The sequence below is a fragment of the Pipistrellus hanaki genome, assembly GCF_964339955.1.
Source record: "Pipistrellus hanaki genome assembly, chromosome: 12".
In the NCBI taxonomy this organism is placed as follows: domain Eukaryota; kingdom Metazoa; phylum Chordata; class Mammalia; order Chiroptera; family Vespertilionidae; genus Pipistrellus; species Pipistrellus hanaki.
The window spans coordinates 55,731,037-55,747,630 of record NC_140514.1 but is presented as its reverse complement, the minus strand read 5'-3'; the positions used below and the strand labels follow the sequence as shown (position 1 = coordinate 55,747,630).

General features: G+C 49.5%; 2 protein-coding genes across 2 annotated transcripts; both read left to right on the top strand.

The window, feature by feature from the left end:
• Window positions 1–1,367: 1,367 nt before the first annotated feature.
• LOC311631173 (RNA exonuclease 1 homolog) lies at window positions 1,368–3,248 on the top strand (the record flags this gene model as incomplete). Its single annotated transcript, XM_084900987.1, has 1 exon — window positions 1,368–3,248. One exon carries the CDS (start codon window positions 1,368–1,370, stop codon window positions 3,246–3,248), a length of 1,881 nt encoding a protein of 626 aa, XP_084757113.1.
• A 4,200-nt stretch (window positions 3,249–7,448) lies between these two features.
• Window positions 7,449–9,263, top strand: LOC311631172 (RNA exonuclease 1 homolog; the record flags this gene model as incomplete). Its single annotated transcript, XM_084900986.1, has 1 exon — window positions 7,449–9,263. One exon carries the CDS (start codon window positions 7,449–7,451, stop codon window positions 9,261–9,263), a length of 1,815 nt encoding a protein of 604 aa, XP_084757112.1.
• Window positions 9,264–16,594: the final 7,331 nt, after the last annotated feature.

The following is a 16,594-nucleotide window of genomic DNA, read 5'->3' as shown; positions in this document are numbered from 1 at the left end:
TGACTTCCATTTCTACCATTGCAGTCTCTAGCAAAATGCCCTAGCTTACCACAGTTAAAGCATCTCCCTTTTTCTGCTGACAAGCGGTTATTTCTTTTAATGTGGCAGCTAATACTGCTCCTTGAACATTGGCTGGTCCAATGTCAGCACAAACACGATGAAATCAGTCACAGTACCATTCTTCCTGTAGGTAAGGCCTCCTGACATACTCCATTTGTATTTTCAACAGCCAATTGTTTCGTGAGTATCATTCCAGCCTCAGAGTCAGCCACACCCTGCCTACTACTTGGAACATCCTGATACGGCTCCTCTGAGCCTTGCCTAATTTTTCTTCAATCTAGAGATGTTTCCCCTTTTTTTGCCAGCTGCCCCCAAGCTTTGGTGGCACAGATATTTACTGCTGATAAGTTTGCATGGGGTTTACTAACTGAGCCTGCCAAGCCCCAGGAGTTCTGGTGACCAAATTAATTGTAATGGAAACCCCATGAGCTGGGTGTCTGCTAGCCTGCTCTGCACTAAGCTCTGCCCAGTTAGATTTCCATATGAGTAATCTCCAGGTGAGAGACAAGCCTTTGGGACAGTATTCCAATCACTAAGAGCCCTAGCTTCCTCTGATAATGTATCTAGTAAGCCTAGCACACAAAGGGAAGTTAGTCCACACATAGAACTATATCTTTTAAAACTTGGAAGGTCTTCAACTCCTTCCAAGTTTTAAAAGATATAGACAGGGCCATGGAGCATCTGACCTGCAATCTGAGGATCCGGCTGCTCAAACACAGGGTATAGACTGAATCCTGAAGGCAAGGAGACGCAGTCCAAGAGGACTCGGGTCCTGGCAGACGAGTGCCCAGACCCACGTACAATCAGAGTTCTGCTCCACCCCGGAGGGGAGGTAGGGGTGCATGGAAACAGGAGAGTGAGATGTGGGTGAGCCCTCCCACAAGGTCACAGTGCCTGGTCTCTACCTTGCTCCCAACTTGCGCTGTGTGGTCTTGACCTCTGTGAGCCTTGGCTTCCTCCCCTTGGCCCAGAGACAGCACTGGTTGTGGAGTTTGTGTGGGGCACTCAGTGGCCTGGCACAGGAAAGGCTGAGCAGAGGATGGGGCTCACCCTCTGGACTGCGAGCTCCCTCCTCTGGATGCGGTCCCCAGGGAGCTCAGGCATTCTAGAAGCCAGTCCAGAGAAGATCAGATTAAGTAGGGTGGGTTCAGGGTACAAGTCTGGTTAGCAGATTGGAGAACAAGAAGTCAAATAGAAGTGATTGGCTTAGCAAGTTAATCTGCTGGGAGGCGGGGCTTTCTGCCTATATAAGGGCGAAGGGCAGCCAGCCTGAGCCATTAGACTGCAGAGCCCAGGAGAGCAGGACCATGCCTTCGCCCAGAAGAAGTCGAAGAGCAGCACCAGCTCCAGCCCTGCTGAAGGCCACCGCACCCAGCTGGTTTCCTCCCGGACATCTGCAAGCTCTGCGGACCCATACTCGTGCTTCCTGCCCAGCCCCAATCCTGCTGCCCCTGCATCATCCTACTGGCCCTGGTGGCCTGCTCCTGGATCCCCCCAAACACTGCTGGGCCCCCAAATTTCTCATTATCCAGCCAGAGTCGGTGAGGAGAGGCCTCGCCCCCCGCACCCAACTGCCCACCACCCAGGAGCTGTGTGACCTGGGGCAGCAGGCACAGCAGGCTCCCAGATGCTCAGCCGGCCTGGCCCAGGCTGCCCAGCATCCCACCCCAAAGCACCCCTGCATCCACATCTCAGCTGCTGGCAGGGACAAGAGGAGGGTGGCCCTGGTCCCAAAGCCCTGCCTGGCTGCAGGTGCCAAGAAGCCCCTCCCAGCCAGCAGCAGCAGCCCTCCTGCCAAGGCCCAGGGGATGGGCAGCCAGCTCCCTGAGACACGTGCCCCCTCAGACATGGCCCCCGGCACCATGCCCCCCAAGCGCATAGCCCGCCGCCCACCCGTGCAGAGTTCTCAGCAGCCGGTGCCACCAGAAGAGGCAGGAGACAAAGTCCCCGCTGTCACCCGTCAGCGCACCCTCAGCCTGTTCCTGGACCAGTGTCTCAAGTTCTGCCCCTCCACCCAGGAAGCCATCGAGAAGGCGCTCCAGGAGGAGAAGGCTGCCTACCACCAGAGCCCCAGCAAGACCAAGTACCACAAGCTGGCCCACAGCACCTTGCACAGGCTGTGCCGCCTGGCCCCCCGCCCCGGGCCCGGTCCCTGCAAAACCCTCAGCGCGGTGCCCCAGGACGTGGATCTGGGGGGCATGTTGGCCACCCAGATCTGTTTCTCCCTCCAGCACCCGGACAGCCCCCTTGGGGAGGATCCTGTGAAAGGAGCAGCCCTGTACCTTCGCCTCAAGGAGCTCCTGCTCACCCAGGCCCAGCTCAAGGAGCTGGGCTTCCCCTTCCCCCACCCCGAGAGGCCCGGGGGCGCTGTCCTGTTCACCAACCAGGACAAGCCACCCCCAGACCCCTCCTGCAGGCTCTGCTGCCGCTGTGGCACCCAGTACCTCGTGGCGCCCTCGGGCTGCTGTGTGCAGCAGGAGGCATGTCACTACCACTGGGGGCGGCTGCGCCCCACTCCAGCGCCCGAGGGCTGGCAGATCCAGTACACCTGCTGCTCGGCCGCCATCGGCTCCCCTGGCTGCCAGGTGGCCCAGCAGCACGTGCAGGACGGCCGCCACGAGGACCTGCAGGGCTTCATGCACACCTTTGCTAAAGACCTGCCCCCAGGAGCTCACCCCGGCATCTTCGCCCTGGACTGCGAGATGTCCTACACCACCGCCGGCCTGGAGCTGACCCGCATCTCCGTGGTGGACAGCGCCGGCAGGGTGGTGTTCGACTCCTTCGTCAGGCCCCAGCGCCCCATCGTCGACCACAACACCAGGTTCTCCGGAGTGACCGCGGCTCACCTGGCCCGCACCAGCGTCTCCCTGCAGGACGTCCAGGCCGTCTTGCTCGCCCTCTTCAACGCCGACACCATCCTCATCGGACACAGCCTGCACAGCGACCTGCTCGCCTTGAAGCTCACCCACCGCACCGTGCTGGACACCTCTGTGCTCTTCCCGCACCACCTGGGCCTCCCCTACAGGCGCTCCCTGCGCAGCCTCGCGGCCCAGCACCTCGGACGTGTCATCCAGGACGGGGTTCACGGCCACAACTCCATTGAGGACGCCATCGCCTGCATGCAGCTGGTCATCTCGAAGGTTGGACAAGACGCCCAGACCCAGCGCTCAATGCCGCCCAGGATTTAAAGGAGGTGACTATGGATTGGGAAATACTGTGTGATCATACCTGTCTCCTGCCCACATGTCTAACAGTAAAGAAATGGTTCAATAAGCTAGAGTACATCTGTAGTTTTATTTGTCATCAGGTGTATTTCCTGTCTGATCTCCATGGCTCTGGGTTGAATATCCACGTAAGAAGCAAAGTTGTCACGATTTCACTCAAGGTCCTGGCACCTTCCAGGGTTGCATACTCCATCCCCAATGTGGGGAATTCAAAGGGCAACTGCCCAATGTTTCTCTCTTATCATTGATAATTCTATGTCTTTCTCCCTCTCCCTTTCTCTCAGAAATGTAATGAAATATTTATTAGAATAAAGTTTATTTCCTGATATTTAACATAATTCTGATTTATTATAGAAAATTTCCTGTTGGAAAAAACTCTGGCCACACCTGAGGACAAATCAAGTCAGAATCCTATTAGTCTGTAGGCAGAGTTAATCTCTGGAGGGGTTGAGTCTTAGCCTGATCTGATTAGTCAGAAACAGCCTTTAACACTGACTGTCTATTTTGAATGATAGCCTCATTGGTTATAGTAATCTTGGTTTCAAATCCTTGCTTCCCATTACCTTGAACACTTCATGCCATTCCCCTCTGGCCTTTAAAGTTTCTGATGAGAAATCAGGTGTCAGCCTTATGGGAACTCCTTTGTAGGTAACAACTTTATTTTCTCTTTCGGCCTTTAAGATTCTCTCTTCGTCTTAATTTTTGGCATTTTAATTATGATGTGTCTGGGCGTGGGTCTGTTTGGGTTCTTCTTGTTTGGGGTTCTCTCTATCTCCTGAACTTGTGTGACTTTTTCCTTTACTAGGATAGAGAGGTTTTCTAACATTATTTCTTCAAACACCTTCTTTATTCCTTTCTCCCTTGCTGCCTCTTCTGGCACACCTGCTATTCCGATATTGCTATGTTTCACATTGTCCCATAGCTGTCCTCCTGTTTTGAATTGTTTTTTTCTTTTTGGTTCTCTAATTTAGTGATATGTTCAACTCTGTCTTCTAATTCACTGATTCAACCCTCAGCTTCCCCTACTGTGCTGTGTATTCCTTCCAATGTGTTCTTCATCTGTGTTATGTCATTCTTTATCTCAGACTGTTTTTTTCTCATAGTCACTATATCTTTTTTCATACTGTAGAGCATTTTTATGTTTTATTTTTTTAAATATATTTTATTGATTTTTTTTTACAGAGAGAAGGGAAAGAGATAGAGAGTGAGAAACATCGACCAGCTGCCTCTTGCACACTCCCTACCAGGTATGTGCCTGCAACCAATGTACATACCCTTGACTGGAATCTAACCTGGGACCTTTCAGTCCACAGACCAAAGCTCTACGGCTGAGCCAAACGGGATTCGGCAGTGGAGCATTTTTAATATCATTACTCTGAACTCTGTTTCAGATAAATTTCTTATCTCTGCTTCTTGATGTCTTCTTCTGGATAATTTGCTAGTTCTTTCATTTGGGGGTTGTCTTTTTGTATCCTCATTTTGGCTACCGGTTCAGGTTTGTGACTATATTTGGGTTTGGGTAGATACTCTACAACTCTCAATCTCTAGTGCAGACCAGTGTTAAAGGCTATTCCTGATTAATTGAATCAGGCTAAGACTCAATACCTCCAGAGATCAGCTCTGCTTACAGACGAATAGGATTCCAACTTAAATTGCCCTCAGGTGTGACCAGAGTTTTTTTTCCAATGGGGTAGAGCAGTTGCTTCTGCCTGAGGCTGTTACTTTTAATCTCTTAAGTGCCCTCAGGGCAAAGTGTTTTCCAATAGGGTGTGTCAACTAACTCCTTCCGCAGGCCAGGCAGATGTCTACCTGGGAAAGATGTCCTCCACTGTGTGAGGGATTGGCTCAGCCCAGGAAACTTGGGGTGTATGCCTTCTGAGATCCCCCAAGTCCCAGTCCTGGCTTCTGCTCTCACAGCTCCAGTCCACTTCACCCTCCCACTGTCAGAGCACAAGGTGGGTGGCTCCGCAGGGAATTTTTGTTCATTGGCCCTTTAAGAGGGTACCCAAACTTTCAGCTAATCCCTGGCAGACAGCACCCCACTGCTTTTCACAGCTAGAGGTTATATGGGTACCCTCCTCAGGTTGGTGCTCTCTTTTGGAGAGCCGAGCTTCAGGATTAATCCCAGAGTTCTCAGTGGTACCACCCCTGCCCCTCTCCCACAATTTAGATATCTCTCTGGACTTCAGTTGCCCTCTGTGGATGCACCACCAGCCCTTTTGCGCCTCTGCCCCTCATACCACACTCTATGCCAGTGGTCAGAAAACTCATTAGTCAACAGAGCCAAATATCAACAGTTCAATGATTGAAATTTTTTTTGAGAGCCGAAAACCAACTTCTGTGCATGGGCCACGAAGTTTCAATTGCACTGTATGTGTGTGCCCACACGTGGAATTTTGTGGAAGAGCCACACTCAAGAGCCAAAGAGCCACATGTGGCTCTCGGCTGAGGTTTGCCAAGCACTGCACTATGCCCTCTCCACCTTTGGGCCTTGGGTATCAGGGTTCTCTCCTGTGAGTTTTCGGTTGATTATTCAGAAAGCCTTTCCCTGCAGCATTCTCCTACTCTGCCACCATTTTTAATCCAGTCCCCACCCCATTTATATTAACTTTTTCTGTAGAGTATAGATATGCACAGCAGATGTGTTTCAGTGAGTTTTAAAACACAGAGGCCTTAAGTGACAGCCTAGTCATTAGGGAAATGCAGATAGACACCTTAGTGAGATAGCACTTCACAACCATTAGGTAGGCCACTATCAAATTAAAATACGAATAGTGCACAGGCCAGATTGACTCCATGATTGGAGGCTCCACCTTTGGATCAAAAGGTCTAGGATTGCTACCCAGTCAAGAGCATATTACTCAGTTGTGGGATTGATCCTAGGTCCCAATCAGAGTGTGTGTATGTAAAATTCAATTGATTGCTCTGTCTCTCTCCTATCATACCTATACTCTCTATAAAAATTAATTTAAAAAATATACCCCCCGCCATATTTTTAAAATTAAACTTTGACACTTGCTCCACATGGACGATGACCATTGAGAATATAATGCCTGCTGAAAGCAGCCAGACCCTTAAAGGCATGTTCTATGGAAATGCACTTTCTTTTTTTTCTTTTTTCTTTTTTTAAATATATTTCATTGACTTTGTACAGAGAGGACGGGAGAGAGATAGAGAGTTAGAAACATCGATGAGAGAGAGTCATCAATCAGCTGCCTCTTGCACACCCCCCACTGGGCATATGCCCGCAACCAAGGTACATGCCCTTGACCTGAATCGAACCCGGGACCCTTCGGTCCCCAAGCCAATGCTCTATCCATTGAGCCAAACCGGTCCCGGCGGAATTGCACTTTCATGAGGTGGTCAAACTAACAGGGACAGAAAGTGGAAGGTAGCAGCCAGGGACTGCGGGAGAGGGAGGAAGAGTTAGGGTGTTTCATAAGTAAAGAGGCTCCCTTTAGCCAGATGAGAAAAGGGGGGGGAGCCTTATGGAGGGATGAACACGTGTTCCAGCCTCCAGAGAGGAGAAGGCAGAGGACAAGGAGACATTGCGTCTGACCACTCTGTCCCTGAGCAGGCAACAGAGAGGACCTCAAGGCAAGGAGACCAGTCCAGCAGGCCTCAGGTCCTGGCAGACCAGTGCCCAGACCCACATTCAATCAGAGTTCTGCTCCACGCTGGCGGGGTTGGCGGGTCCTTGGAGTGTAGGGAGAGTAAGATGTGTGTGAGCCCTCCCACAAGGTCACGGTGCCTGGTCCCTGTCTTGCCTCTGACTTCCGCTGCGTGGTCTTGTAATCTGTGATCCTTGGCTTCCTCCCCTTGTCCCAGAGACAAGAGTGGTTGTGGGGCCAGTGTGCGGCACTCAGTGGCCTGGCACAGGGAAGGCTAAACAGAGGATGGGGCCCACCCTCTGGACTGGGAGCTCCCTCCTGTGGATGCAGTCCCCAGGGAGCTCAGGCATTCTAGAAGCCAGTCCAGAGAAGATCAGATTAAGTCGGGTGGGTTCAGGGTTCAGATCTGAACAGCAGATTGGAGAACAAGAAGTTAAGTAGAAGTGATTGGCTTAGCGAGTTAATCTGCTGGGAGGCGGGACTTTCTGCCTATATAAGGGCTGAGGGCAGCCAGTCTGAGCCATTAGACTGCAGAGCCCAGGAGAGCAGGACCATGTCTTCGCCCAGAAGAAGTGGAGCAGCGCAAGACCCAGGCCTGCTGAGGGACACGGCAACCAACTGGTTTACTTTCGGACATCTGCAAGCTCTGAAGGCCCAGCTGGGTGCTTCCTGCCATCAGCCTACAGACCCTGGCGGCCTGCCCTCGGAGCCCCCAATGGACAGGTGGGCCCCCAAATTTCTTCTCATCCAGCCAGAGTCGGTGAGGAGAGGCCTGGCCCCCCGCACCCGACTGCCCACCACCCAGGAGCTGTGTGACCTGGGGCGGCAGGCACAGCAGGCTCCCAGATGCTCAGCCGGCCTGCCCCAGGCTGCCCAGCATCCCACCCCAAAGCACTCCTTCATCCACATCTCAGCTGCAAACAGCGACAAGAGGAGGGTGGCCCTGGTCCCAAAGCCCTGCCTGGCTGCAGGTGACAAGAGGCCCCTCCCAGCCAGCAGCAGCAGCCAGCTCCCAGAGACAGACGCCCCCTCTGACCAGGCATCCATGGCGCCCAGCTTGGTGCCCCCCAAGCGGATGGCCCGCCGCCCACCCGTGCAGAGTTCTCAGCAGCCGGTGCCACCAGAAGAGGCAGGAGACAAAGTCCCTGCTGTCACCCGTCAGCGCACCCTCAGCCTGTTCCTGGACCAGTGTCTCAAGTTCTGCCCCTCCACCCAGGAAGCCATCGAGATGGCACTCCAGGAGGAGAAGGCTGCCTACCACCAGAGCCCCAGCAAGACCAAGTACCACAAGCTGGCCCACAGCACCTTGCACAGGCTGTGCCACCTGGCCCCCCACCCTGGGCCCGGTCCCTGCCAAACCCTCAGCGCTGTGCCCCAGGACATGGGTCTGGGGGGCACGTTGGCCACCCAGATCTGTTTCTCCCTCCAGCACCCGGACAGCCCCCTCGGGGAGGATACTGAGAATGGAGCAACCCTGTACCTTCGCCTCAAGGAGCTCCTGCTCACCCAGGCCCAGCTCAAGGAGCTGGGCTTCCCCTTCCCCCACCCCGAGAGGCCCGGGGGCGCAGTCCTGTTCACCAACCAGGACAAGCCACCCCCAGACCCCTCCTGCAGGCTTTGCTGCCGCTGTGGCACCCAGTACCTCGTGGCACCCTCGGGCTGCTGTGTGCAGCAGGAGGCATGTCACTACCACTGGGGGCGGCTGCGCCCCACTCCAGCACCCGGGGGCTGGCAGATCCAGTACACCTGCTGCTCGGCCGCCATCGGCTCCCCTGGCTGCCAGGTGGCCCAGCAGCACGTGCGGGACGGCCGCCACGAGGACCTGCAGGGCTTCATGCACACCTTTGCCAAAGACCTGCCCCCAGGAGCTCACCCCGGCATCTTCGCCCTGGACTGCGAGATGTCCTACACCACCGCCGGCCTGGAGCTGACCCGCGTCTCCGTGGTGGACAGCGCCGGCAGGGTGGTGTTCGACTCCTTCGTCAGGCCCCAGCGCCCCATCGTCGACCACAACACCAGGTTCTCCGGAGTGACCGCGGCTCACCTGGCCCGCACCAGCGTCTCCCTGCAGGACGTCCAGGCCGTCTTGCTCGCCCTCTTCAACGCCGACACCATCCTCATCGGACACAGCCTGCACAGCGACCTGCTGGCCTTGAAGCTCACCCACTGCACCGTGCTGGACACCTCTGTGCTCTTCCCGCACCACCTGGGCCTCCCCTACAGGCGCTCCCTGCGCAGCCTCGCGGCCCAGCACCTCGGACGTGTCATCCAGGACGAGGTGCGGGGCCGCAGCTCCATCGAGGACGCCATCGCCTGCATGCAGCTGGTCATCTCGAAGGTGGGGCAAGACACCCAGACCCAGCGCTGACCACAACCCAGCATTTGAAGGACATGAGTATGGATTGGGAAACTGCTGTGTGATCATACATGTCTCCTGCCCACATGTCTAACAATAAAGAAATGGTTCAATAAAGTAGAATACATCAGTAGTTTTCCTTTTCATTATGTTTATTTCCTTCTTGGCTACTTTGCCATGCCAGCAAGGTCAAGGGTGAACCTGAGGAGGGCAGGGAAGGACTGAGGAAAAGACAGAATATACTGGGAGGATGCATTTTCCGTGCCTGGATACAGACACCGAGGACACAGTGTGCGAGTGGATGTTTTATTGTATAGTCTGACTAAAGCAAGGGTAGGTTTATGCAAACATTTTAGTTTTGGCATCACTTGCTGCACCTCCCTCAGCCCATTAGCTGCTTAGGAAGGAATTAGGGAGGGCCACAAGGTCAGGCTTAACCATGCCAGGAGAGCTCTGCCCTCCAGGCCCTGCCTACTTGGTGGACTTGCTACACGACAGCCCGGAGTTTCACCTTATACTCGTTCCTTACTTCTCCACCTTTTACTTTTAAGCTACTACAATTAAAGTAAGCTTGTATATAACCCTCACTATTGAAACAATAACAAAGAAATGCTAAAGCACAGCAATAAAAGAGACATCAAACTACAGACATGTTAACATTTTTAGCTACTAAAAGAAATTTCTTGGGCTGCTGGCATATATTTACCCAGAGTCCTTGGATTTGGCTGTGTAAGACTTTGCAGAAGACTGGTAGCATAGCCAGAACCATGGTTGAGGGAGTAGCTTCCATCTGCTCAGACTCAGTTGTGAGCTTCTTCAGCTGTCCTCGTGTTGGCCCCTTGCGTTTTCTTCTTCCTCATTGCTGTCATCAGGGCAACTCTGTCTTTTGAACAAAGGGACACAGAGCTTCTACGGGTCCATTGTGGTGACACAGGAAACACTCTGGCACCCAAAATGGCTGCACCTCTCCTTCTGGAAAGATCCTAGCACAACTACTGCTCCACATCATTATTGGATCTTGCCCAAACAATTGTCCAATTTGTGCATCTTTCCTAGTGGCAGTCCGCAAACTCATTAGTCCACAGAGCCAAATATCTGCAGTACAATGATTGAAATTTCTTTTGAGAGACAATTTTTTAAACTTAAACTTCTAAAGTCACTTCCTCAAAATAGACTGGCCCAGGCCGTGATATTTTGTGGAAGAGCCACACTCAAGGGGCCAAAGAGCTGCATGTGGCTCCCAAACCACAGTTCACTGACCACTGCACTAGCCTACCCCAGCAGAGGCTACTGTATTGAGGCCTGGTGCCTTTCGGCTGCTGTGGGACCCTCTGCATCACAATTCAAAAACTTTGAGTATAAAAGGCATGACTGAGTGTGTTCTGAGGTGACACATAACATCCCTCTCCCCTCTTTGTTTTAGTAATTGGCTCTACTTCAGCTTGACCTTGAGGGTAGTTAGGGATACCAGTTTTATGACAAATTTGATATTGCTCACAAAAGTGCTGAAATCAGAACTAGCATATGTGGGTCCATTGTCTGTTTTTAGCCCTAAGGGAGTTCTTAGTGCTGTAAAGTCCGGTAAACAATGACTAATTACGTGCCTGGCACTCTCCCTTTGGGGGAGACTCAAAGATAAAGCTGGAGCGGGCATCTCCATGAACATGTATCCATCTAAGCTGACCAAACTCCAGGACGTGGGTGACATCCATTTGCCAGATTTGATTAGGTTTAAGAAAACCTAGGATTAACCCCTAAGATTGTACAGAGCAATGAGTTACAAAGGGAGAGCACTGCTTATCAATTTGAGGAGCTTGCACCTGGAGAAATACGGAATGGTTTGGGCAAGGCAGCAGCGTTGTGATGATGCCATGCATAGGAGGTCTGGGCAGGAGAAAGTGGGGTAGCCTCTTGTATTACAGCAAGGAGGCGATCCATAGCGTCCCTGCCTATAGCTAACGGACCAGGGAGACATGAATGAGATCAGATATGACCAATAAAGCAGAGAAATTGTTGCTCTCTAATAACCTTTTGAAGGCTGAATAATAAATGAACAAGGTCCTCTGAATTAGTGTGCCCTATAGTAGCTTTTTCAACAATTGTGGCCATCCTTACCACATAGGCACTATCACTGTATTCCTTCATCGGCTCATAGCAAAGTCTGTCAAGCATAAATAGGATCTTGTATTTCTACCCATTTTGCTGAAATACAAGGGATTTGATGGACCTTTGCTCCCCTGCTGCAGTGGTAACCAGCCTTTCCAGAACCGGATCCATCTGTAAAAATGGTTAATGCCTGAGGTTTAGGTGTGACTTCACCATCTTTGGGAAGGTAAAGGTAGTAACTGAGAGAAAATATAAGACTTTATTTGCAGGATAATGGTTATCAACCTGTTCGGAGGAATTAGCAAGTGCAGCATGTCAACTTGTTGATCCTTGCCAGAGCCAGTCTTGCTATGTGTCTGTGAATGGAACTACAATGAGCTCAGGGTCTCAGCCCAGTAACTGGCCTGTTCGAAGGCAGGCTCCATCTATTAGCTGTGTAACCGAATCATGAAAAGGAGTTAATCCCTTAGTTGGAGAATCGGCCAAATATAGCCATTCACCAACTCCAGGAGCTTGCCAAAAGACCCCAGTGGGTGTACGTGTTCGTAGAGAAAAGTAAACCGTGTGAAGGAAGGGAGTAATCAATTCTAGTAAGTTGTGCTGAACTTAAGGCATCCTCAACTGTATGTAAGGCTGTCTTGGCTTCCTCTGTCAAGCAGTGAGGATGATGGAGATGAATCTCCTGTAAGTATATGAAATAGAGGGCTTCAGTCAGCAGTAGTTAATTTTAAAGCAGTTCGGTTCCAGTTAATATCCTGTAATAATTTCTGGAAGTTATCTAATGTAAATAACGTGTCTGTCAAATTTTGAATTTTCTGAGATTTTATGGTTTTCCCTCAATAATGCTGTCCATATAAGAAAAAGGCTGTGTCCTTTGAACCTTTTCAGGTGCTACGCATAATCCAGCACTTTACAGGGAATCCTTAAATATATATATAATTTGGAAGCGTCTCATTGTTATGAGCTAAGAGAATGCCATGCATATAATGAATAATATAAGCCTCAGAATATTTTTTCCTTACAGGATGTATGGGTAGGACCACAAAATCCTGACATAATGTAGGATTATTGGCCAATCCTTGAGGCAATACTTTCCATTATATCTCTTTATAAGCTCGTTAATATTTATTACAGGGACACTAAATGTAAATCTTTCCCAATCCTTGGGATGAAGAAGAACAGTAAAAAAGCAGTCCTTAAGATCTAATAGCAATATTGATATTGCAATTGGATACATGTAGGGTTTAGTAACCCCAACTGAAGGGGCCCCATAATCTCCATGGTTTCATTAATTCCTCTTAGGGCTTGCAATAGGCTCCATTTATCAGATCTTTTCTTTATTAGAAATATGGGTGTGTTCCATGGGCCGTGAGTGGGTTCAATATGCCTTGCCTCAAGCTATTCTCAAACCAACTCTTGTCAACTTTTAACTTCTTTCCTAATAGGGGCCATTGATCAATCCAGACTGGTATCTGCAAGCCAGGTAATTGTGGCTGCTGTACGTTGAGTCTAAAATATGATCAATGTTGAAAATTATGGTAACCTAATTTGTGCCTCCCCTTTTGAGTGGACATTGAAATTGATGATTGACTCTCTTGCTGATTCTCTCCTAGTCCCTTAGGGCAGTGATTCCCAAAGTGGTCAATATCGACCCCCAGGGGTCTATGACAACCTGCAAGGGGTCTACGTCAGCGAAAAAAAAATTTGGGGGTCCATGAAATGAAAATGGGGGTCCACGATAGTGGATCTCAACATACACTGATAGTACCTATTTACTTACATCATATTATCTTATAATATAAAAACATATAAATTATTTATAAAAGTCCTATGAAGTAAAAAATTTATTATATATGTTTATAAAATTGTGTAAGTTGTAGGATAAAAACCTGCACATAATGATATACCAGTATCATCTTGTTACAAGCATACGCGCAGTAAACATTCTTGCCAATTTTTGTCTCAATGCTTCGCGAACTTGCACCGACTTGTTCAATTCGTCACTCTATAAATATGAATGTGAGAAAAATATGTTCATTCGTTTCCTGAATCTTGAATAGGAAAGTGCTGAGAAAACATTTAAAAAAATATAAACTGGTAGTTTATCATACAAATTATAGTGAATCAGTGTTATTTTGTTTGAGAATGCCGGAGAAAAGTAGGTACATTATTTTTTATTAAATTTTATGTTACGTATATTTTATATAACAGATACAAAATTTTATTTTGAGTAGTTTTAATTTAAATTCAATAAATAAATGTATAAAACTTAACATGTGTTTTTATTTCAAGTTTTTAACACTAAACTTCACTACAGTTAGAAATTTACAAAAAAACCAATATCAGGTAAGTAGGGGGTCTACCCAAAAACGGAAAACATGGCAAGGGGTCTATGGCACAAACAAGTTTGGGAACCTCTGCTTTAGGGGGTAAAATCCTTCAGTAAGCCTTAGAGAAGTCACAATGGAACTCGGACTTGTTATGAAAACCCCCATCTGCTCTAGCATCTCCAGTCCCCATAGGTTAACTGGTAAGTGTTGCAATACATAAGGTTGAAAACAACCTGGATCTTCCCACTGAAGGAGCTGAGCATCTGCAAGGGTTGAGTAACAGACCCCACTCCTGGCAATTCAGAAGCCATGGTGTTAAAGGCCAGGCCTGGGGCAATGTCTGAAAGCGATGATTGACACATCAGATGCAGTATCCATAATCCCTTTAAAAGGCTTCCCATTAATACTTAGAGCTAACTCAGGCCAGCCCTGCTTAACTGTTCTTGCCCAGTATACAGCGTTGCTGGACCCAAAGCCCACTGCACCATGGGGCTGCCCTTCTGGATAGTAAGACAGAAGGAGAATTTGTGATATTTTTGGTTCTGGAAAGACCTGAATTACAGTATTAACTAGAGGCCTGGTGCACGAAATATGTGCATGGGGGTAGGGGTGTCCCTCAGCCCAGCCTGCACCATCTCCAATCTGGGACCGATTAAGGGATGTCCAATTGCCCGTTTAGGCCTGATCCCAGTATTGGGATAGAGCCTAAACAGGCAGTCGGACATCCCTTGCTCAATCCAGGACTGCTGGTTCCCAATTGCACGCCTGCCTGCCTTCCTGATTGACCCTAACATATTCTGCCTGCCAGCCTGATCAACCACTAACCACTCCCCTGCTAGCCTGATTGATGCCTAACTGCTCCCCTGCCATCCTGATTGCTCATAACAGTCCTCCCCTGCAGGCCAGGTCACCTCTAACTACCCTGCCCTCTGTCCTGGAATCCCCCCCCCTCGACTGTCCTTCCCTATAGGCAGGGTTGCCCCCAACTTCACTCCTCTGCAGGCTTTGTCATCCCTAACTGCCCTCCCCTGCTTGCCATCTTGTGGCAGATATCTTGTGTCCACATGGGGGCAGCCATCTTGTGTGTTGGAATGATGGTCAATTTGCATAATATTCTTTTATTAGATATGATAGAGACCTGGTGCACTGGTGGTGGGAAGCTGGTTTGCCTTGAAGGGTGACCCAGATCAGGGTGGGGTTCTCTTGGGGTATGGGACAGCCTGGGTGAGTGGCCTGTGGTGGTTTTCAGGCTGGCCACACACCCTGGTGACCCAAATGGAGACCCTAATATGTGGGATTTATTTATATTCTATAATTGAAACTTTGTAGCCTTGAAGGGAGGCCAGGGCAGGCAGGAAGCTTGGCTTCCTCCATCGCCAGGGTGAACCCAAGCCTCTGGCTGGTTCCAGCTCCATGGCTGCTGCCATCTTTGTTTGGATTCATAATTGAAACTTTGTAGCTTTGAGCAGAGACCAGGGTAGGCCAGGGCAGGCTGGAAGCATGTCTTCCTCCATCACTGGGGTCAACCCAAGAGTCCTGCTTACTCTTGCTCCATAGTCTCTGCCATATCTGTTGGGATAATTTACAGACTTGCTTCTGATTGGCTGGTGGGCATGGCTTGTGAGTATAGAGGAGGTAAGATCAATTTGCCTGTTTCTCTTTTATTATATAGGAATGTTTGTGCTAATACTTTAATTTATCCATTATAGTCCTGATCTATCATCCCAGAAAGAATTTGAAATCATTTTACTTTCAAATTGCTCCTGATTAAATTAATCCTATCATGCCCTCAGGAAGGGGAGCATACAATGGCCCGAGGCTCCATCTCCTGGGTTAGTACATACAGGAAAGTGGGACTGAGGACCAATCCTTTACTTCCAGGAATGGCACAGTTCAGGTTTCCAATGGTTGGCTTTGGGACTGAGCCGCTGGAAAGGCTGCAGTGGGGTCAAAAATAAGGTCCCTACTGTTTAGTGGGGCACAGGCTGGCCCCGCTTGAAGTTTCCCTGCCTAGGGGCATTAAATTGTCTTCAATATCAGTCTTGGAGCAGCACTCATTAACCCAATGCTTTCCTTTCCTGCATCTTGGACACAGCCCAGGCTGCTTGTTCCCACTCCCTGTAGCCTTTTGACTTCCATTTCTACCATTGCAGTCTCTAGCAAAATGCCCTAGCTTACCACAGTTAAAGCATCTCCCTTTTTCTGCTGACAAGCGATCATTTCTTTTAATGTGGCAGCTAATACTGCTCCTTGAACATTGGCTGGTCCAATCTCAGCACAAACACGGATGAAATCAGGCACAGTACCATTCTTCCTGTAGGTAAGGCCTCCTGAAATACTCCATTTGTATTTTCAACAGCCAATAGTTTCCTAAGTATCATTCCAGCCTCAAAGTCAGCTACAACCGTGCCTACTGCTTGGAACAAGCAGCCACACATCCTTGCCTAATTTTTCTTCAGTCTAGAGATGTTTCCCCTTTTGTTGGCAGCTGCCCCCAGGCTTTGGTGGCACAGATATTTACTGCTGATAAGCTTGTATGGGGTTTACTAACTGAGCCTGCAAAGCCCCAGGAGTTCTGTTGCCCATGAGCATATTAATTGTAATGGGTACCCCATGAGCTGGGTGTCTGCTACCCTGCTCCTCACTAAGCTCTGCCTAATGAGATTTCCATAATGAGTAATCTCCAGGTGAGGGACAAGACTTTGGGACAGTATTCCAATCACTACCCTGTTTCCCCAAAAATGAGATAGTGTCTTATATTAATTTTTGCTCCCCAAGATGCGCTAGGTCTTATTTTCAGGGGATGTCTTATTTTTCATGAAGAAAAATATGGTACACATTTATTGTTAAATAAAAATAAAGGAAATTTATTACCTGTATATGGTACGGTAAAACGGTAGTTGTCAA